The 23996-nt window shown below is 35.4% G+C and overlaps 1 protein-coding gene across 4 annotated transcripts in view; it reads left to right on the top strand.

The window, feature by feature from the left end:
- INTS6 (integrator complex subunit 6) overlaps positions 1-23996 on the top strand; it is a 108686-nt gene that overhangs the window by 16072 nt on the left and 68618 nt on the right. For 3 of the 4 annotated variants that reach the window (XR_014298061.1, XM_082675660.1, XM_082675661.1), the window contains exon 4: positions 7339-7428. Coding sequence is in view for 2 of the 4 variants with exons in the window: in XM_082675660.1 (XP_082531786.1) it covers positions 7339-7428 (90 nt within the window). In the remaining 2 variants the exon portion in view is untranslated. Of the gene's footprint in view, positions 1-7338; positions 7429-17285; positions 17359-23996 lie in introns of those variants that run through there. The other variant, XM_082675662.1, reaches the window with a different exon arrangement.

Raw genomic sequence — 23996 nt, 5'->3', positions numbered from 1 at the left:
CTGACTTAAATAATAATTATATTTTGTTTGGAATGTGTAATTAACGAGTTGTGCATTCATCCCTGTAATATAATGAACCCCCCCACCCTTTTTAAAAAAAAAGCTAAACAATATTAATGACAGTGAGTTATTGAATAGAAAATATAACTTGCACATCAAAACTATGATTTCATAGGTCTTATTGCTAGAGTTTGAGGCTAAAATAAAAAAAAGGAACTGATGTAAAGAAAAATATTAAGAATGTAAATATTAGTGCAGGTAGTAAGTAGATATTGAAAAAATTCTGGTTGTGGTATTCAAATGTCTGAAGTTTGAGCAATACTGAACTAAAGAATGTTATTCTGGTTGACTTGTGTTGCAAAGTATGTATTAAAAGCCTATTTTCTCAATTCTGTATAGTTGTAGAAGTGTTTATTAGTATTATGACTAATAAGGCTTTGGATGTGAATTGCAATCTAATACTTTTAGAAATAAGCTTAAAGTAGAAGAATATGTTTAATATTGATGTTTCTGTATTATATTTTTTTATAGAATCTGATTTTTGACAAATTATAAAGGGAAGTGTCAGAAAAAGTTTCTAAATGAATATGAGCTGGTTTATCATATTTTAGAACATATATTGTTACCTCTTTATTATCTATGGTAATAGAGAAAAATAAGGTAGATAATGCAGGACTCTTTTCATATTTTCAGTATTTATATAGATTTTACAGTGATGTAAATAAAGGGAAGCTAAAGCTCTAGTCTTGAACTTAACTTACAAAATTTTTAGCAGCAAGCCTGCTAGGTACTTGTCCCGTATATGCATGAGAACCTTTAGTGATGTAGTACTTATTTCTCAGGGCTGCCCTTTCCATTTCCTTACATTTTTGCTTGTTGTCACTGTAATTTACTTGAAAAGGAAGTTTTTTTTGTTTTTTTTTTTTGTGGTATGTGGGCCTCTCACTGTTGTGGCATCTCCCGTTGTGGAGCACAGGCTCCGGACGCGCAGGCTCAGCGGCCATGGCTCACGGGCCCAGCCACTCCGCAGCATGTGGGATCTCCCCGGACCGGGGCACGAACCCGTGTCCCCTGCATTGGCAGGCGGACTCTCAACCACTGTGCCACCAGGAAAGCCCGAAAAGGAAGTTTTAGATTGAAAAAAAGCACGTGCTATTTCTGGAAGTTTTTGATTTTCTGCTAGGTAATATACTTTTAGCCTGGACGTATCATGTTATACATCTTAACATCTTTTTGGTTGATTTCTGTTGGCCATAGCTTTCCTGGCACATAGCAAAATAGCTAGCCGGTAATAGATGTGGGTTAGCCGAAGATGCTGTCACAGGAGCGAGCCAGAGAGTGGATCTTTGGTGTACATTTTCCCTGCCCTGGGAAAAGTGTAGCATAGACAGGCACTTGGCTGTCTTTCTGGGATTTGTTTAAAGCAGTGATAATCATGGTGGAGCATGGTGGCACGGAAAGAAAACTTGAGGCCTTTGGTCCTGCAGCAGAGGTAGCCACTAAAAGGTCTGCTGAATGCTCAGGGCTGCCTTCCTTTTGCTTCAGAAGATAATAAAGACATGTTTAAGGGTACAGTAAAATTCCTGTGCCTCATCCCCCAACATTTTAAATTTCTTGGGTAAAACTAAAACTGCTGATTCTGAGAACCAGGTTAGTTTATATTTGAAGGTAAATTAGCCTTGATTTTATGTTTTCAAAACTATTTTTGCTAAATAACTTGTTTTAACATTTTCAAAAGCATTTTCTTTGCAAAAATGAAATAGGTTTTAGTGGATAAGACCTACTTACTTTAATTATATTCTTTAAATTGTCTTATTGAGATTTTATGCCTTAATTCATTTAACATCAGAATACTGTTAAATTATTGAGAGAACTTATGTGAAGTAAAAGTTTTTGTATTTGTCTTTAACAAAACTCTTTTACCTGAGACTTTTGACCAATATTAAAACCAAATTTTCTAAATGACAAGATTTCCATTAGTAAATATCTCTAGAGGTAGAGTATTATACTTTGCACTGTAGTTTTTGTTACATGTCTAGATTTCTTTATGCCAAAAACCAGTGCGAGTAAAACATATGAGTTTAGTTTTGCTAATGGCAAAAGTAAACTTTTAGTCCCTCTACTGGCTGCCTTTGTTGTAGCAGAGCTTAAATTTTTTTTTTTTTTTCTTTTCAACTCTTAACTAAGATAAAGTCTAGCTTTATGACCAAGGTGAATTTTGAGGCAAATTCTAATATGAACTGTCCCCAAATTGAGTGACTTTGTAAACAAACTCATTAAGAATAAAAATGTAAAGTAGTGACTTTTAAATATAGAGATTTGAGAATTATTAAACTTCAGAGGCTTGGCCCTGAATAGCTAAAAACATTATATTACACTGATTAAATCATAACTTTAGACTTTTGAAATGTTAAATTATTTTTTGTAAAACGTGAAAAAAAATAATCTTGTGATACTGGCAGACAACCAAAATGTATTTTAGTTTGCTGGATAAAAGAGAATGTCAGAGAAGGATGCCAGTTACTTATGCACTTCTGCCAAGAGTAAGTGTACTACCAAAGGCAGAGGAAGAGCAGCCTAAAACTATACATGAGAAGCTTCATGGCGCAACATGGTCTGCTCACTTGCTGCAAGTGATTTAAAAATTTATGCTTAGATAAATGTTAAGACAATCAGCTTTATATAGAGGTTGGGATAACTTTTCCCTGAAGAAAAAACCCCTCCTTTTGTGTATAAATTACGTTTGTTAAATCATTATTCTAATTAAAAAAAATTTTTGTTTATTTTTGGCTGTGTCGGGTCTTCGTTGCAGCATGTGGGATCTTCGATGAGGCACCTGGGATCTTTCCTTGCGGCACGCAGACTCTTTGTTGTGGTGGGCAGGCTTCTCTCTACTTGTGGTGTGTGGGTTTTCTCTTCTCTAGTTGTGGCGTGTAGGCTACAGGGTGCGTGGGCTCTATAGTTGTGGCGCACAGGTTCCAGAGTGCGTGGGCTCTGTAGTTTTGCAGGACGCGGGCTTTCTAGTTGAGGCGCACGAGCTCAGTAGTTCTGGTGCGTGGGCTTAGTTGCCCCATGGCATGTGGAATCTTAGTTCCCCGACCAGGGATGGAACCCAAGACCAGGGATGGAACCCAAGTCCCCCCGCATTGTAAGGAGGATTCTTTACCATTGGACCACCAGGGAAGTCCCTCATTATTGTAATTTTTATCATAACTAACACTATTGCTTTTCTTATTGTGATTCTTGACTAAACTCTTTCACCTTAGAAAGGAAGGGATCTTAGGCACAGTAGGGTTAAGTGACTAAACAGATGAAATGAGGATAGCCATATTCTTCTTTACTTTTCTTTGCCTTTGATCTTTACCTGTATTTTCCAAAATTTAAAGTCATTAAAAACTTAATATTTATTTTTTTGTTTGTATGTAAAGTGAAAGTTGATTGAAGTTATATAGTTTTCAAAAGTAAATGATACCTATCTATATAGCATTTTGTTTTACTGTGTTTTTGCTGGGAGGTGGTATATTGATTTATATATAGAAAAAATGGTAGGTAAGACATCACAGAGCAACAGGAAACCAAGTAATGGAATAGTCCTACTGTACGTAGTTAATTTTACTGCAGATAGAATATAGTAAACCAAACTACTTGTAATAACATTCATTGTTGTGTGACTGTGGCACAACCCAGGTTGGTGTAGAATTGTATTCAAGAGAATTTAGCTGCTACCAGTAGGACCTTCAGATGCTGTAGAAAGACCATGCGATTTAGAGTTGGAATCATGTTCTGGCATTGCCAGTTACAACTGTGTGACTGAGGGTTATATTGTTTAATCTCCCTGAACATTTTACCTCACCAAGTTTTTAGGGTCAGATGAGATAAATATAAGTGCTTTATTGTTATTATTAAGTACCTGGTTATTACAGTATTTCCAGGCATAGACTCCGAGGAGTATCATGTGTATAAGACTCTAGTAAAGTATCAATTGAAAGCTTTGTTGTCAAGGAAAAAGTAACTTTGATTTTAGTGTTTGAATGTAGCTTAAATTTTTTTTTTTTTTTTTTTTTTTTTTTTGCGGTACGTGGGCCTCTCACTGCTGTGGCCTCTCCCTTTGCTGAGCATAGGCTCCGGACGCGCAGGCTCAGCGGCCATGGCTCACGGGCCCAGCCGCTCCGCGGCATGTGGGATCCTCCCGGACCTGGGCACGAACCCGTGTCCCCTGCATCGGCAGGCAGACTCTCAACCACTGCGCCACCAGGGAAGCCCCTAGCTTAAATTTTAATAACTCAGACTTTTTGCTAAATTTGAATACATTTGAACTTGACTTTTAGACATTGTGGTTCTTTAGAAAGTACATATTAGCTTTTGGGTGGACATCATCATCCGTAAAGTTCTTAATGACTGTAGACCATTGTCGTTTAATTATAAATATGACCAATCCTTCGGCGGATAATTCTGATCATGCTTACACAGAAATAAGAATAGATGGGTGTCCAACTTTTGATCAGAAAGTATGACTTTGATTTAGGTTAAAAAGTAAAGGTGATACAGAGATACTTTTGCAAGTATTTAGTCCATGCTCTAGTGGCATTAACAGATTTGCATGTCAGCCAAAGTAGTTTTAGCTTAAGAGTGAAAGCGAGGTACAATAGTTTCGAAGATACTAGGACTTCTTGATTTTCTTTATCTCCCTTTGCTAATTTTTGAGCTAAAATGGTATTTGTAGAGACCAGGAGAGGAGAGTTATTATAGGTACATAGGTACATCGTTTATGATGTGTGAGAGTAGTGATTATGTATCATGCACTTAACACAATTCCTATATATGATAGCCACTCAGTAAATGATTGAATGACAAACATGAATGAATGGACAATGGATGGTTGGACATATGTAGGAAGGAGGTGGTATACCCTTGTAGCCTAGCAAATTGTTATATGTTAAGTTTGGGAAGCGCTCATTTATATTGAGGTAAAGGTAAGTAACATCTATATATTTTGAAGCTTGTTGAAGTTTGAGTAATTCCGAGTGGCTCTGTGAACTTGGGCAGGTCTATGTTAGGCTATAATCAGTGTATCAATATTTAACTGTCCAGTGCTTAGATATTTTGTGCTCGGTGCTGAGGAAGAATTATGACATGATCCTTGCCTTCAGTGTATTCAAACAGGAAACAATAGCAAACAGTACAAAATGGTGTATTTTTAAAGAAGTGCAGTAAAAACGCATAACAAAATTTACCACCTTAACCATTTTTAAGTGTCGAGTTCAGTAGTGTTAATTACATATACGTTGTTGTGTGAGGTGTTGTATATTTAAATTGAAAATATGGGAATGAGAGGATAAATGCTGTGGGGAAGCGGGATTCAAAATGTACTCCATGAAAGCACTCCAAATCCAATTTTATTTGAGGAAATGTTATATTTATACTTTTATTTACTTAAGTTTGAAAACGACCACTATTAAAATTTGCAAAGGGAAAGGGCTGAATTATTCAAGGCCAGAGTAATCAGGGAAAGTTTCAAGGCAGAAGAGGAAGATTTAAACTGGGCCTTAAAAAATGATTAGGAATTGGATGGGTTGTGGGCAGGGAAAAGGAAAAGCATTCTTCTTGATGGAGCCAATCAAAGCTCAGAGGTTGGGGATATGAACATTGCCTATTTCTCGATTAAAGAGAAGATCTGCATTATGAGAATTTATTGTTTATGTTGGGGGTGAATGGTGTGTAATGTAATGTCTCCCAAAATGTGTTCCATCTGCCATGAATGTTGTGGAGGAGGAAGGGAAGGGAAATTCTTGTCTTTCTCCTGCAAGGTTCTAGTAACATTTGAATGCGACTGTGCATTTGAGAGCTTAAAAGGTTGTATCCAACATATTTTAATTTTATATGAGCAGAGGAAGTTTTCTCTACCTGGAACCATTGTTTCTTGGACACCAGTTTGAAAACTGTATATGCCACCTACATACACTTTCTTGACTTGATCAAGAAATTTAATATACCAGATATCCCCCTGCTCCCACTTTATGATTAGATTATAATCAGTTACCGTATGTGAAAAGTGTTGGTAAACTCATTCAACAAATACGGAGTATGTACTGTAATCTGCTAATGATTGAGAGTTATATACATGTAAGGAAAATGTTACAGAACCACAAGATATTACATGCATATAACCCTTCTACATTCTTGCTATTCTATGTATGGTCAGTGAACATTAGCGTCTCCTAGCCTGCAGTCTTGTTAGAAATGCGAAACCTTAGTCTTTGTCCCAGACTTATTGAACCAGAGCCTGCATTTTATTAAGATCACCAAGTGATTCATATGCCCATTAAAGTGTGCATTTGTCGTATGCTGTTTTACATCATATGCAACACAACTTTGTTCTGTCCTTTCTTGAACACTGTTAGTAGCAGAGAATTTGATACCTTTGATTTCCAGCTTAGGGTTTACCCTCTTGAAACTTCTACCCTCTGGTCATGGTTTTGTCTTAAAGAGTTATACAGAATCTGCTTCAGTATCTCAAATGAGAGTCATTTATATGTAAAAGATAAGCTTATGTTTATCTGAGTCCCTAACAAAATGTGTCACCTAGAATTGATCATAGTACTCATAGAGTGACTTGGCCAGAGATTTGAATGGAAGTTATTGAAGTTATTTCACCTTAACTATAGAGCGTTTAAGAGCTCTGTGCCACTGTGTTCCATTGCCTCTGCTGCTGTTATTTTTCTATTCCTCTCGCCAAGCAATTTCTTTAAGTAGCCATCCTTCTTACTTTTAACTTTTCACATTGGACTGTTCTTAAATTTTGCTAAGCTCAGGGTAGGCCTAGTGTTTCTTTGGAACCGGCTCTTAGAGCCCTTCCATACTTAGTCACTTGGTTAGATACTTTGATTAAAGACATAGATTACTTGGTAAAGGGTCACCTAGTATTTTGCCTTCCTCTTTAAGAAGTTTCTAAAGAAAATTACCTATTATTTTAATTTGTAATATCTAGATATGTCGAATCACTAGAATTGAAATGTAGGGTCCCTTTTAAGGAATTAAATACTTTTAGTTAAATAAATATAGATGCTCACTGTAAAAATTAATACAATACAAAAATGTAGAAAGAAGTGAAAAATCCATTTTTTCCTCTTTCTAATTCTAACCCTTCAAGGTTAACCTCTGTTTAGTTTACATTTCCTTCTAAACCTTTTAAAAAAATGTACAAAAGGTATGTGCTATAAATAAAATTTAAAAACAAGAAAGGGGGATTTATATACTGTTCTGAAAATTGACTTTTTACTCAGAAAAATTAAGCTGATCTCTAGACCTTAATACGATCAATGTGTTTTTTGACTTTAGGGAAGAAACCCTTTTTTTTTGGAGCCAGCAATAATTATTACAATTACTGATGGGAGCAAGTTGACTACTACCAGTGGAGTCCAGGATGAGGTAAGTTATGTTTATATCAGCATGGATTATGCAAATGCAGTTGAAAAATCTTTATTTATGTGTACATTGTAGGATATTGAAACCTTAAGTAAGTTTGCTCTTTATTTGATGCAATCTAGAGTCATCTGGCTCCTAGAACTCATTTACTTTCTCTGTTGTTAGTAGCAATGGCCTCTAAATTTTCTTGAATAGGAATCCCTTCTGTGAAAAATTTTGGAGCCTACCACCCATCTCAATTATATATGTATTTTTGAGTTTATGTGAGGGTCACAGTGTCAGTTCATATATTAAATTTAGTAAAATGAATTCTTATTTTCAGGCTAAAAAAATGGAGACAGCATTCTAATAATTTCTTTCCATATTTCAGTGGTTTGTCATATGTACTGCACTATGGAGACTCCTAGACTAGAGTACAGCCAAGCCAAGAGGAGGTTAAAACTAGGAAAAGTGAAGGTGTTTGAGGATTTTAATTCTAAGTCAAATACCATATAAATAATTTACAGCTAACTTCACGTATTCTCTACTAGCATGCATTGTGCAGAGTTGGTTGTGTGTGATGTGATAGGGTGAGTGCAAGAGGTTTATTTTAACTTTAAGCTGTTTTTAGTTTAAAATTTGAACTGCTCTTTTTTTTGTTGTTGAGGCATGCGGGATCTTTCGTTGCGGCGCGTGGGCTCTTTGTTGTGGTGTGCAGGCTTCTCTCGAGTTGTGGCGTGTGGGTTTTCTCTTCTCTAGTTGTGGTGCACAGGCTCCAGGGCGCGTGGGCTCTGTAGTTTGCGGCACGCAGGCTCTAGTTGAAGTGCATGAGCTCAGTAGTTGTGGCACATGGGCTTAGTTGCCCCTCAGCATGTGGAATCTTAGTTCCCTGATCAGGGATTGAACCTGTGTCCCCTGCATTGCAAGGCAGATTCTTTACCACTGGACCACCAGGGAAGTCCCTGAACATTGCTTTTGAAGATTTCGTTTATTAAAATAGGTTGTTGTAGAAAGGAGATGGGTTAGGCTACTCTCTTTACTGCTTGCATTTGATTTAGAATCTTAATTTTAATTCTCACTGTATTTACACACGGTTTGATTAAGTAGGAAGAGTGTAGTCTTTAAGTTCACTAATTTTTAGAAATACTTTCATTTGTCTGACATTGTGGAATGCAAACTGGATATGGAGTCAGGACACGTGGGTTCTAGTCATTGTTCAACTACTTTCTAGCAGTGAAGTTTGTATCAGTTACCTAGCTTCCCTAAATTTCTATCCTTGTTCGTGAAATAAAGGTGATAATTCTTGCCTTACCTCATAGGGCTGTTGGAAGACTGAAATGAAATAATGTATATGAAAGTGCTTGGTAGGCTGTAATGAAAAGAACAACTGTATTGTTCTATCATGAAGCATTGGAACTAGTAAAGAATTGTTATTGCCTGATCTTGACTTGAGGGGAAAAGAGCCAGAATTATTTTGTTTGAGCAGTTGACGTTGAAGGGAGTTTAGGATATAATTCATAGAGAAACAGTTGAAAAATTTAGGTAGATTAAAATTCATAATTAAATAATTTATAGTCTATACATAATTAGTAGCCTTGGAACACTCCATAGCTGAACTTAACGGATTTTGGGGCTTTCTTAAACGTAGTTTATGTGTATAGCCAATTATATCCTGCCACTATCAGGAACAGATGGACATTGATTATATACATGAACAATCAATATGTTGCTTAACTTTAAATTTGAAGCTCTCAAACTGATTTTTCCCACGTTACCTTCCTTTTGAAACATTTGACTGAGAGAAAGATTGAGATATCAATAATCAGGTCAGAAATACTAATGATTTAGTTTTGTAGTTATGATGACTTCAAAGGTATTTCTCATTTATATTTACATTTATATTTATATTCCTACATGTGAGATTATCCATTCAAGGTGCTCTGGTCTTACCACCTTTGTAGAAATGCCCTTTGGGGTACAGTATATTTTGTTCCCATATATCTGGATCTGGTTTGTTTGTAATATTTGTTTTGTAGGACCTCCTCTAGCTTTAAAAACATATCTTGAAATATACATGGATGTTGGAATTGCTCACCTTTCTTCCTAGGTCCTTGGGAAGGATATTGGAGAAATAGACCTATGTGTTTATAATAACCTAAAACTCCTTGCTAGTAAAGTTGGGAAGACTTTCCTGTGGGCCAGGAGCTTACCTTTTAGTTCTCTTATATCTTCTACAATATTTAGCATAGTTCTGAGAACAGAGCTTATATTTTAAAAATATTGATTATAAATATTGTTGTATTGAGTCTGGTAGTCATCAAGATCAAAATTTATCACTGCTACTTCTTATCTGAGGTGGAAGTCATTTGTTATAAGGCAGAGGTTTATTTTGGATATGCGGTTGGAACATAGGTCTCTGAGTTGTGTTGGGTTTCAAGTTTAGGAGTTTCTTCGATCATCGGCATGTTTAGTTCTTAATGTTCCAACAAGACTCATTTTGTGGGCCAGAGGATGTACCCTATATGTGTATATTGTGGAAACTTAATTTTTAAAAAATTTTATTTTATTTATTTATTTTTTTATACAGCAGGTTCTTATTAGTTACCTATTTTATACATATTAGTATATATATATGTCAATCCCAATCTCCCAATTCATCCACCACCATCCCCCCCCACACTTTCCCTCCCTTGGTGCCCATATGTTTGTTCTCTACGTCTGTGTCTCAGTTTCTGCCTTGCAAATCGGTTCATCTGTAACATTTTTCTAGATTCCACATATATATGTGTTAATATATGGTATTTGTTTTTCTCTTTCTGACTTACTTCACTCTGTATGACAGTCTCTAGGTCCATCCACGTCTCTAAAAATAACTCAATTTCATTCCTTTTTATGGCTGAGCAATACTCCGTTGTATATATGTACCACATCTTCTTTATCCATTCGTCTGTCGATGGGCATTTAGGTTGCTGCATTGAACATTGGGGTGCATGTGTGTTTTTGAATTATGGTTTTCTCTGGGTATATGCACAGTAGTGGGATTGCTGGAATGCTGGTCTCTTCTAGTCCAAGTAATTAAATTATGTTATTCGTTTTGAGGAGAATTATCAATTTATAAAAAGCATAAAGGTGCTTTTTTGTTTGCTTTTGTGTTTGTGTGTGTATGTGTGTATGCATGTGTGTGGTACATGTGATCTGTATTGTTGTAATTTCTACTAGGAGATAACAAGCAGAATGTTCCCTTTGGCTCTTTCTCTTCAGTTCTCGTAACGTTTGCCTTTGGCGAAACTTGATTCTTTTTAAAGATTTATTGAATGAGTGATTGTGTTGATGATTTCCACATTAGGTATGTGTATAATTCTTGATTACCTGTGACTGCTATTAATGTGACCTGTTACTGTTTATGGAGTTGTGCATCCCACCCATAAAATACCCTTTGCTTACGAGTTATATTATCTCACATAGTGTATTTTATCTGTTCTGCCAGTGCTATTTTTCAGGAATAAGTTTTCCTGCTGCTTTGAAATCATCCTTATGGCATATAAGGAAACATGGAGCTCATCTAGTATTACTTTTTATTTTACAAATGAGGAAATTGAGATCCAGGGAGGCAAAGTGATTTGCTGAAGGTTATAACATTTATTATTGCCAAATTCTGGATTAGAATTGATGTAAATTCTAAAGACATCCCAGCCCCTCAAGACCCAGTGCCTTTTCCCTGATGCTATCTGCAGTCTTTGTGTTTGATTCTATTATTGTATGTTCTGGAAATTTACCTTCTATTTACCTGATTTCCTGTTTGTCTGCTTCCGTTTCCTATACATTTGTGACGTAGGTATTATGTTCTTATTCACTCAGTGTCCCTTGAATGACTGTTATGACCTGGGCATTTCTAGTCATTGAAGATAACAGAGATGAATAGGGTGGATTTCTGGTTCTTAAGTTCACAGTCTTATGGGGGAGGATAGCCTATTAAGTGGTTTTATGAATGATAAACTAGAGATGCCTACTAGGTGTATGGGAGTGCTAAAGAGGGAGGGGAGGGTTAATATTACCTATCTTGTACATATGTCAAATCCTGTGTAATGTGAATTTTTATAGTCATTTTAATGTTGATTAAATGCAAGGATCTTGTGGATGATTTGGTATAGGATGTGGCTCATAGATTATATCTGTGAAAGTTATAGAGAAACCTGGTACAAAGTTGTTTTGAGTGTAGAAAATAGTTAATGGAAAAACTTGGTGCCATACCGCCTCCTGACCTGGCTAAATTTGTACAGGCCAGAATGATCTAATTACTTATAACTTGTTTGTCAAAGTAATGTAGGGATACCATTTCCTCTGTGACGGTTCATCATTTAGCAGTATGTTAGCAATTACAAGAGAAACAGTGTGTATTATGGACAAAAATCCTGAGCTGTATAAAATCATTTTACCTTAATTTATAATTTTAATGATCTTTTTTGGCCTTTTAATAAAAGTCCAGGCCATTGTCGGAATTGTTCATGAGTGTGTTTCTAGTGTAGTGTTTTTTGGATAACTCTGTAGGACTTTTGATGACTGCTTGTGATGGAAGAGTATGTGTGTATTTTTTGACTTTTTTTCTTTTTAAATGTAGCTATTTGGTAAAACTGGTTGTTTGTCGTATTTTCACTTATGAGCTCTGAGTTAGATGGGACTTTGAATTCTGATACACAAGAAATTTATATTTCTTATTGCCATAATAGTTATCTTTGGTGTTTTTTTTTTTTATCTTTGGTGTTGATAAACATACTTGTGGTCATATACTCATAATACCATTTATCATGTTATGTTACTAATGTATCAAATGTTTTGGTAGAATCACTAAATTTTAATTGGAGTTATAGAAAAAAATTTTTTTCTGGTTTTTATTGCTTGCAAAGATCTTCTCTGGTACTCTTTTGCAGTGGAAAACTATTCTGTGCTATGATTCCAGGAACACATGGCTAACTATATTGCTCAATAAAGTAGTCAGAAGAAATCCTGCCAGTACCTTCTTGGTGATGAATGACATTCCAGGATCATGTAGCAGTTAGTTTTCTCTTCCTTGAAAGTGCTAATAGTAGTGTTATCTTTCAAATATTGAGATTTGCTGAAGACTCTTTCTGCATCTCTTGATCAGTTATGATTGCCCTGGAGGCTAACATTTTAGAAAAGATATTTGCAGTCATAAAAATCCTGTTGGCTTTTGGCATTAAAATTTTTGCCTTATGAGCTTTCCCAGCTTTTTAAGACAAACTAGGACAGCTACCTTCATAACTGCTTGGAAGATGTTCAGAAAGTGCACATGTTTGTAGAAAGAGAAATGTCTGAGTAACCTCAACTGTGTGTTCAAGTGGCTATAGTTTGGGGTCTTATCTTTTAACTTGTCAGTTCTCAAAAGTTGATGCAGAAGTCCCATCAGTCTTTGAGATGTGGACTGGTATTAGTGATTTTTCTGGATCATTTTGGTCAATGTTTAATGGTTTTATCTTTTGTAAGGATAATCTGTAATTAGGATCTATAATTACAGTTTGTATTTAACTCTTCATGATATATATACTGATTAAAAGACAATCCAGAATTTTTAAATCTGTTTCTACTATCTGAAATAATTCAGAAATCCCATCTCCCCACCACCATAAAATATTTGTATTTCACTAAAGTCACCAAAAATATGTGCCGTAAGCTGTCAAAACTATTTTAATTGTGTCTACAAAGATTTTTAAACACATTTAAAATTGTTGTTTCCCAGTACACTTAGAATTTTGGGGAATTTTGTCTTTATTTTTTTCTTTTTCAAAAAGACTTCTAAGGAATCTTGAGGGATGTCATTGTAGTATGATAGACTGTATTAAACAGATCTGTGTGTAAATTCGTTTCTGAGTTTTCATTATCAAGATTAGCTCCTGTCTTACTGATTTGTGATTCAAATGTTCTAAACATATGTGTAACATTACTATATAAATATGTTAGTCTCTATCAATTCAACTTTCCAAGAACATTTAATAAGAATTTGTTGGATATAGATCATTTGCATTTTCTTTTTTTTCTTTTTAAGCCGAGGTCTTCTTAGAAGCCCATATGATTTAAATTTATTTATTTATTTATTTATTTATGGCTGTGTTGGGTCTTCGTTTCTGTGCGAGGGCTTTTTCTAGTTGTGGCGAGCGGAGGCCGCTCTTCATCGCGATGTGCGGGCCTCTCACTATCGCGGCCTCTCTTGTTGCGGAGCACAGGCTCCAGACGCACAGGCTCAGTAATTGTGGCTCACGGGCCCAGTTGCTCCGCAGCATGTGGGATCTTCCCAGACCAGGGCTCAAACCCGTGTCCCCTGCATTAGCAGGCAGATTCTCAACCACTGCACCACCAGGGAAGCCCTGCATTTTCTTTTTTACCCATATTTTTGGCTGTGTTATCTCAACCCCTTACTTCTGGTGTGCTATAGAAATGTATAATATCTACAATTATTATTATTTGAAAATATGTAATTATAATAAAAATGCATAATTAAAAGAAGTTGATGATATATTTAATACCTGTAGTGAATTTTCAGCAGTCCACATTTGCAGTACTCTTTTTGAAAGAACCTTTTTTCAAGGTCATGTGGAAAGAAAAACTCTTAAGGATTGCCTCTAGACAGACACTGTAATAGAATAATTAAAAGGAAATGCTGGCTGATCATTCTTTAGTGAAGCTGTATGGCTACAGTTACTCAACTATTATCTAGAATTCCGTGTTAAGATATATCAAAATAGTTTTTATTTCAGAGGGTGAAGCAACTTCACCCTGCATTTATTAGCCTGTCAGAACCAATAAGCAATAAGAGATGCTATACATGTAAGAAAAATTTCATTTAGAGATGTTTCTATTATTCTTCTGATTCTAGCTCTTACATATATAAACTACTGATATTTAGAAAAGTAGTTTTCAAATGACTGCATCAGAATCACCTAAGTGTTTTATAAAATATACATGCCTCAGCTCTAATTCTGGAAATTTTGCTTCCATTGATCTGGACAGGGACCTGGGAATCTGTATTTTTGGATGTGTCCAAGTTGATTTTGATACACAGAAACTATGCATCAGAATCAACTATGGCTAGAAACCATAGTTTTAGAACATAACTACAAATATATATTTTTTAAAACTACAAAAAATACTTGTGAAAATAAACAGCTTTAACAAAACAAGATAAAACTGTTTTTGATGTACATGGCCAGCAATATGTTATTTTTTTTTTTTACATCTTTATTGGAGTAACAGCAGTATGTTTTGTTTAAGATAAAAATTAATTCTTGACCTTTAGAATTGTTAAACTTGGGAATTGGGTGTCCAAGGGATATGGAATAGGTCTTCTGTGAATTTTTTTTTTATTGTGTTTGATATGACTTAGAATCACTTATTGGATAGCCCTCAGATATTAACTTCTATATCAACTGCAGCCAGTCTTTAGTTACTGCATATGGTATGCTGTGTTGAAGAGGACTCTTAGACCCTGAGAATGAGAATAGGGTAGAGGAGAAGAGGGTAAAAAAGGGGGAGTAATTAATTCATATTATCTGTCATGTGCTTGCTATATCTGTCTTAGGAGTTTTTATTGAAAGGACTACGTAGTTTTTCTCTTACCCTTACTACGCTTTAATTCCTGATTTGGATGTTCATAACTAGCATTATTTTTTTTTAAGTTTATATATGCATAGAATTGGTGATAGTTACACTTAATTTTTGCTTTCTAGAGAGTTGCTGCTAAAATACCCTTCCATAATGAATTGTTCCAATTTTGAATGCTTAAAGTACATTTTAGATTAATTCAGCAATGATTTTTCTTGTGCTGCATAGTGACTTTGGTTGTGTACAAGAATCGTGGCACACCATACATTTATATTTAGTACTGCTATATTCTAGGTACTGGGGACACAAAGATGGAATTAAGCAAGGCTTTTGCCCCCTAGAAAACATATTGTCTTTCAAGATAGGAAAGTAAATAAGCATTTTTAACACTCTAAGATAAATCTCATGGCAGAAATAATGAGAGAAGCTAAGTTTTGAGGAATGAGTAAGGAATTGAGCTGTGACATTTCAGGAAGAGGGAACAGTGTATATATATAAGTAGGAAGGCATGAGAACAGTATATTGGGAGGCTATAAATTCTATGAGTGGAATATGGTCAGTGTAGGTAGGAGAAGTGGAGAGAAGTGGATGCTTGAAGTGTAGGTAGAGGCCAGATGAAACCATCCTAAGGAGACTGGACATCGTTCTGTTAACATTTGCAGAGGAGATATTGAAGATATTAAGCAGATGAGTCACACGATCAGATTTGCATTTTAGTGAGTGTACTTTGCTAGAACGTGAAAGAAGATAGATTTGAAGGATGGTAAACTGGGAAGAATTAGCAGACTACATGCAACAACCCAGGAAAAATATGGGGTGTGCTAAAACTAAGCCAGCGCTGGACAGGGAGGCAGAAGTCTGAGAGATTCATAGGTTTTCATAGGTTAGGCAGGTCCTCAAGGACAGTAAGGGAGAAGAAAAAAGCAAAGTGTCTGACAGGGTTCTGAACCCAGGGTCCCTGCTTGGGCTTTAGAGGGTTCTGTAAATTCCCTGAAATGTTATCCAGACATTGTCTAGATATATATGCACGGTTTTCTGGGGGACAGAGGTCTCTAGCTTTAATCATATTCTCAGACAAGTAAAAACAAAACAAAACCCACGGTTTTAGTAGTATTTTGAGGTTTTCAACTTGGGAATCTATGTGTGGATATTATTGGTAGTGGTGACTGAGATGGGGATATTGGATAAGTAGTAGAAAAGAATATAAAATAATTGTTTGATCAAGTATCATTAACTTTAGGGTACAAATGTATTAAAGGAGTTATGAGCCAACTTTTTAAACAGTAAACTTAAAGACTTTTTCTTGCCCTTTAACATTATGTCTTAGGAAAAGTATTTTGTATTTAAAAACAGAGAAGTAAGCAGAATTTTATCTCTGGGTTCTGACAGAATTTTTATTTTGAAGCAGATTAAATAAATAATCGTTGTCATCTTATCATTTATTTATCAGATCTTTAAGTTGTTTTGTTTAAGGCCATAATGTAAACATCTTCAAGTGCTTATTTTAAACAAGCATGAACATTGATAGTCAGAATGCTAGGACAAGAGCATTGTGTTTCAGGGGGTAGTAGTGTCAAGTCATTTAAAGAGGATGGAAGCTTAATTCCTTTTCTGTTCAATAGTATGTAATTTAAGATGGGCTTTGACTGCATTGGCAGTTTCTGCCAATTAAACTCAGATCAAGTCAGTATGTTAGGTGTATTTCATGCCTCTCTAAGTCAGATTACAATTTGAGAGCATGAAAAAGCTGAGTACTTGGTCTCCTGATGGAGCACACTCACCTAAGCCTGAGGCTGTTAGTCTTTTATAAATACCTTCATTATATTATTTAGCTGTGTTCCATAAATAGCTATTTTATATAACTTCCACCTTGAATTGTTCTTTTCAGATGTAATACAATAGATTTACAGTTCTTTATGTTTGCGTATTAGGAATAAACGTGCATTGACTGGAACGATACTGAAACTATGATCTTTACATCAAGGCAAGGCTACATTTTGATCTAGACAAGGCTGTTTTGGTATATTTTTCCCCACGCTCTGTCTTTTCAGGTTGAATTACTGATTTTTCCCCCTTTGTTTTGTTTGTTGTGGTTTTGATGTTTTTTTTCCTTTCAGCTAAAGGAGCAGTCCAGTGGTTTTCAAGAAGTGCCAAAGTGCACTGACTGTCTCATGATGACTGGTGCCTCAGGGAGGGTCATGATTCCTGGATACAGGATCGACCTGATCCTGGATGTCACTTCAAGCAGTCAGATCGTGGGGAAAAGCCTTGTCTAATGGCTAGCCTTCCTCAAAAGTCTGATGCTAGTCATCTCGGAAGGCCTCAGAAAGAGCCTTAAAGGTGAGCAGAGTAGAGTGTAGTTCTCTCTGGGGGCTGTTACTATTCGTTGGAGAATATGATTCAACACAGAATGACAACCCTAACCTGATAAATCCAGGTTCAGTTGGTAAATTTAGTTTATAAATTTGTTGAGGATGGTGATCAGACCTCAACTTTTGACTTATTAGAAACCACCTTCCTAACCTTAAGATCTGTAAAGGGAGGAATTTGGTATTTCCTGGGCCCTTCAGAACCTTAGGTTAGTATCTGTTGTCGTAAATGGAAACAGCCTACTATCACAACTAAGGAACACTTTAGTTACAAAATTGCATTATGTTAAATACCCATGGATTAAAAAAAATGTAGTGAAGTATTCTCTTAGTTTATATGGTTATCATATATTGATTATATATCAGGCAATTGGGCTTCAGGGCTTGGAAGGGCAAATTGGCATTTGATTTGTCTGTTACACTGATTTTTTTAAAAAACAGCCACTTTTGAAGCAGTTTGGATTTATGTAACACATATTTGGTTGCATTCAACTTGAAGAATTAGTACTACCTGCATCATTTGAGTAACATTTTTAACCCCATAAAAGATTCTTTAGAGATGTTTTGAGCATTTTGGTTTGGAAAATATTTAATTCTAGGCCTCTTTCTCTTGTCCTTTGAAGTACTTACAGAACCTAATTGTTCATATAATAATCTTGATTGCTAAATTTTCAATAAACTCTAAAACTTGTCTATCATAATAAGACTTACTAGGTTTTTGTTTAAAAATTTTTTAATTGAGTCACTTCTATTAGTAAAAAAAATAATATGGGCATGCACAATCCGCAATGTATTTGTGTACATTTTTACATTTAGAAATTATATATTCACTAATGTATTAATATTAGAAAACATATACAAAAGTAAGAATTTTAAAAGATGAGATGAAAAAACTTATAAAAGGGAGTTCTGATATTTTCTTTCCCCCCGCCACGCATCATGATGTATTTCGGGTTGACAAACTCTTTTTAAAGGCCAGATAGTAAATATTTTAGGCTTTTCAGCCCATATGGTTTCTGTTGGAACTACTCAACTCTGCTGTTGTAGGGTAAAAACAGCCACAGACAATATATTAAACAAATGAGCATGGCTGTTTTCAATAAAATTTTATTTACTGAAACAAGCTGTGGGCTGGATTTGGCTGGAGGGCCATTGTTTGTTGACCCCTGGAGTATACCCTGTTTTGCAGACCACTGCCCTAGACTTTGCAATTGTGTTCTACTACTTCTGTTAGATCCTTTCACCATCAGTTTTTAGAGTACAGTTGATCTTCCTTATTGAAGTGAGCAGAAGAATATTAGTAGTCAGAATGTATTGTTTAATTGAACAGATACTTATTGAATACCAGTGATGTTCAAACATAAGGTTAGGTGCTGGGATGAGTTTGGTAAGAGAGATAGGTAAACAGTTGTGGCATGGTGTAAGAAGTAATTTGATTACAGCACAAGCTGCTGAGAAAGTGGGCTGGCTCTGGGAAATGATGTATTAAGTTGGACTTGAAAACTTAATGCAAATTTGTGAAGTAGATGAGTTCAAAGGCATATATAGGTGATAGAAGAGAGCATGGGAGAACCATATATATATACGTCAATAACTGATTGCTGGCAGAGTGTTCAAGAAAGAAGCAATAGGGAATGAGACTGGACAGATCAACATGGCTCACAGTGTGTGCTCTGCCAAGGAGCTTGAACTTTGCCTTATAGGTTGATGGTAATTGTTGAAGAGATTTTAGCAGAGGAAAAAGCCATCAGATTTGAATTTTAGAAAGATAGTGGCAGTAGTGTGGAGTATACAAGGAATAAATATTTTTGGTAACTTTTTTTTTTAACCTCTTTGTAAAAGAGGACACAAATTGTTTTTGTGGGTTGTTTTATACCAGACATAAAATAAAGAAACTTGGGATATTATTTAGCAACGAAAATGAATGAACTATTGACATGCTACAGTGTGGATGAACCTCCAAAACATTATGCTAGGTGCAAAAGACCACATGTTGTGTGATTCAGTTTTTACAACATTTTATGGAAGGTCCATAAAATAGATTAGTGGTTGCCTGGGAATGGACTGGGGACTCACTGCAAATGGGCACAAGTGATCTTTTCAGGGTGTTGGAAATGGTCTAAAACTGGATGGTGGTGGTAGTTGTACAACTCTGTAAATTTACTAAAAATAATTGGATTGGACACTTTTTTTTAAATTGAAGTAGAGTTGATTTACAATGCTGTGCCAATATCTGCTGTACAGCAAAGTGTCTCACTTATACACATAGAGACATTATCGTTTTTAAATATTCTTTTCCATAATGGTTGATCCCAGGAGATTGGATATAGTTTGGATTGGACACTTTTTAAGATGGGTGCATTTTATGGTAGGTAATTATATTTCAATAAAGTTGTTAAAGACCTCACTTTTGAAATTTTTTGGATAAAACATATTGCTGATTCCCAAATAATTGCTCTTTACTCTGAACAAATATTGATCTTAAGCTGCTGGAACCAAAAAAAGGTGTTTTTTTTTTTTTCCTCCTAAACTTAAAGGGTATACATTGTAACTATAGAGTTAACTGTAGGAACTACCAACTAAATAAATCATGTTGTTACTAAATTTTATAGAATTCACTTTGACTTTAATATTTTAAAATTTCCTTTCCTTATTAAATATCATATGAGGAGAACCTTCTTAAGTAGAATATTGGATAATATTAAAAAGCTAGAAGTAGCCTAAGGGAAATTTACTACCCCCCCCCCCCTTTTTTTCCTCCAAGGAAATAATTGCTAAAGGAAAAACCTGAAGTTTGATGATTTAAAATTTATAAGTTGTTTCCTCAGTCTTAACAGTTATAGAAAATAGAGTACAGAGCAATTGGAAAATAGTTAATTTTACTCAGTAAATATTTATTGAGGGCCTACTATGTGCAAGGCACTGTTTTTTAGAAACAGATTTTAAAAGGTTCTTACTATGTTACTTTTATTCCTGGCTGCCAAAATTTATGAGGTTCAGTCGTAATCATTAAAATATGTACAAAACTTAATTGTGTTACCTTTTATTGTTTACAAGGTAATTTCACATCTCACTTAATTCCTAATTCTGCGAGAGTAAGGAAAATGAGTTTTGTAGTATAGCCAATTCCCAAGTAAGAGCCAGAGCTGGGACTTGACCATTGGTGTTTATTTTTACTTCAAGTCCATTGCTCTTTACATGCTAGTGTGTGATTTAAAAAAACAAACAAACAAACCCCCACCACCACCACCAACAGTACAGTACTGCATAAGGATAGGCATATAGATCAATAGATAAAATCAAGAGTCAAGAAACAAACCATACATTTATGGTCAATTGATTTTCGAAAAGGGCGACAAGATAGTTTAATGGGGAAAGAATAATCTTTTCAAGCAGAGGTACTGAACAACTGAATATCCACATGCAAGAGAGTGAGGTTAGACTCTTACCTGACACCATGTACAAAAATGAAATAAAAATGGGTGGGCAGCCTAAATGTGAGAGCCAAAACCCTTGAAAGAAAAAACACAGGCATAAATTTTGATGACTTTGGATTAGTTAGGCAATGGTTTCTTAGACATGGCACCAGAAACGCAACCAAAGGAAAATTAGATAAATCTGACTTCATCAAAATTAAAAGCATTTGTGCTTCAAAGGATACTGTGAGGAAAAGATAGTAACAGGAGGAAATATTTGCAAATCACATATCTGATAAGGGCCTAGTATCCAGAATATACAAGGAACTCTTATGACACAAAAATAAAAAGACAACCCAATTTAAAAAAAGGGCAACAGATTTGAAAAGATATTTTTCCACAGAAGACATACAAATGGCCAATAAGCACGTGAAAAGATGTTCACCATCATTAGCCATTATGGAAATGCAAACCAAAACCAATGAGATACCACTTCATACCTACTATAATGGCTAAAATAAAAAAGATGGATAAAGCAAATGTTGATGAAAAGGTAGAGAAACGGGAACTCTCATTGCTGGTAGGAGTGTAAAGTAATGTAGCTGCTGTGGAAAATAGTTTGACAGTTCCTCGAGAAGTTCTACACAGTTATTCTGTGTAGAATGATATGCACCTAAGAGAAATGAAAACATTACCACGTAAAATGTCATATCAGCATTATTTATAATAGCCAAAAAGTAGAAACAATATAATGTTCATCAGCTGATGAATGCATAAACAAGTGTGGTATATCCATACAAATGGAGTGTTGATCCCCTTAAGAAGGAATGAAATTCTGACATACACTGCAGTGTGGATGAACCTTGAAAATATGCTAAGTGAAAGAAGTCAGACACAAAAGGCCACTTACTGCATGATTCCATTTATTTGAAATGTCTAGAACAAGCAACTCCATAGAAACAGAAATAGTGGTTGCTAGGGGTTGGGGATAAGATGAGATGCTAATGGGTATGGGGTTTCTTTTTTGGGTGATGAAAATGTTCTGAAATTAGATAGTACCTCCCTGGTTCAGCCATTCTAAAGAAATGAAATAAAACAAATGGAAAAACTCGTATCTTTACCTGCATACATCTATTTCCCTCTCTAGTGCCTTTCTTAATTTCCTTTCACAGCAAATTTAGAAGTTGTTTCTGCTGTCTCCTTCGCTTCCCTACCTCTTTTTTACTCCTTAACCTATTACAATCTAGTTTCTGATTCTACCCATAATGAGGTCAGCAATGTCTTCCTCATCTTCCAAATCCAACTGTTGGTTTAAAATTTTTCTCTTTCATGACGTTTTGCCAGTACTATTGAACGCTCTTTCATATAGTTTTCTCTTGGCTTCTGGATTTATACTCTCCTGGCTTTCCTCTGGCTTTCTGTTCTGTTTTAATCCTTTGTCTTAATTTATTTGTTTGTTGCTTTAACACTTGTGACTGGTTTAATCTTAGATTTATTTATTTATTTTTTTCCTTTTTATTTGACATGCTCCTCTTGGGCAGTTTCATTCATTCTCAGGCTTCATCCATCAGTATTGTAAAAATTTCCATCTATAAACAGATTCCTAAGATTTGTTTTGCTAACCTGTATCTTTTTTAAAAAAACTTTATTATTTTTAATTTTTAATATGGAAAACATCAGTAGGTAGATATAACCCACATAAAAGCTCTTTAGGATCCTCAGTTTTTAAGCCTTCAAATGGTGTCAAAGTAAAAAGTGTTGAGCACTGCTGCTCTTGGGTGTATGTATGTATGTATGTGTACATATATATGTATATATACACACACACACAGACATACACATATGTATTTTTTGAAAAATTGAGATATCGAAATATAACATTGTATTAGTTTCGGGTATGCAACACAATGATTCTATGTTTATATATTGAGATATATACATATATATATCACTATAGTAACTCTAGTGAACGTTGATCACTATACATAGAAAAAATTTTTTTTCTTGTGATGATAACTTTTAAGATCTGTTCTCTTAGCAACTTTCAAATATACCAATACAGTATTGTTAACTGTAGTCACTATGCTTTACATGACATCCCCATGATGTACCTGTTTTATAACTGGAAGTTTGTACATTTTGACCACCTTCACCCATTTGCCCACCCCCACCTGCCTTTATCTTTCTAATTGAGTTTTTTTTGCGGTACGCGGGCCTCTCACTGTTGTGGCCTCTCCCGTTGCAGAGCACAGACTCCGCATGCGCAGGCTCAGCGGCCATGGCTCATGGGCCTAGCCGCTCCGTGGCATGTGGGATTTTCCCTGACCGGGGCATGAACCCGTGTCCCCTGCATCAGCAGGCGGACTCTCAACCACTGCGACACCAGGGAAGCCCTCTAATTGAGTTTTGATGCTACTTAGGTGTTCTCCGTTTTCCCCTCATTTCCTCCCTTGGGATATCTGTACTCCCTAACTGGGCATAAAAATCACTTTATGATTTTATTCCAACTTTCCATGATTTATTTGGTTTTTACTACTTTTAAGTGCTTCACCGTCAATGAATTGACCCCATTGTTCCTTGAATACATGACACTCTTTTATTTGTCAGGGCCTGTTCCATAATTTTGGAATGTTCCTGTCTCTTTCCACCTTTCACTCCCCAAAACCTACTCAGTATTTGTTGAGACACTGGTCAAATGCTACCTCTTGTGAAGCTTTTGGGCATTTAGTTGTACTTTCTTCTCTGCACTTTTAGGGCTTTCTTCTTGTCACTGTAATCCCAGTTTTTGTTCATTATTTTACTTGTTAACTTATCTTACTGCCACTAGACTTTGTGTTGGGCTCCTGGCAGGCCCTTTCAGTTTGGGAACTCATATCCTTTAAGTTTCAGAAATGTTCTTATTTCTTTGACAATCTTTTCCTTCTTATGTCTCTATTCTTTCTTTTTGAATGTCAGACTTATGAATTGATTCGTTACAGTCATCATCATCATCATCATCATTATTTAACTTTTCTCTCCTACTTCCATCTTTGTCTTTATTCTTTCTTTGTTCTCTCTGGCTAGGTTGGTAAAGGGCTTGGCTTTTGCTAATGTTTTTATATTTTTTTGTTGAGGTGAAATACACATAACATAAAATTAATCATTTTAAAGTGAACAATTCAGTGACATTTAGTACATCCTTTTTAATAGAATG

Source organism: Grampus griseus (genome assembly GCF_964374135.1).
Source record: "Grampus griseus genome assembly, chromosome: 18".
Classification (NCBI taxonomy): Eukaryota; Metazoa; Chordata; class Mammalia; order Artiodactyla; family Delphinidae; genus Grampus; species Grampus griseus.
This window is presented reverse-complemented; position numbering and strand designations above follow the sequence as displayed.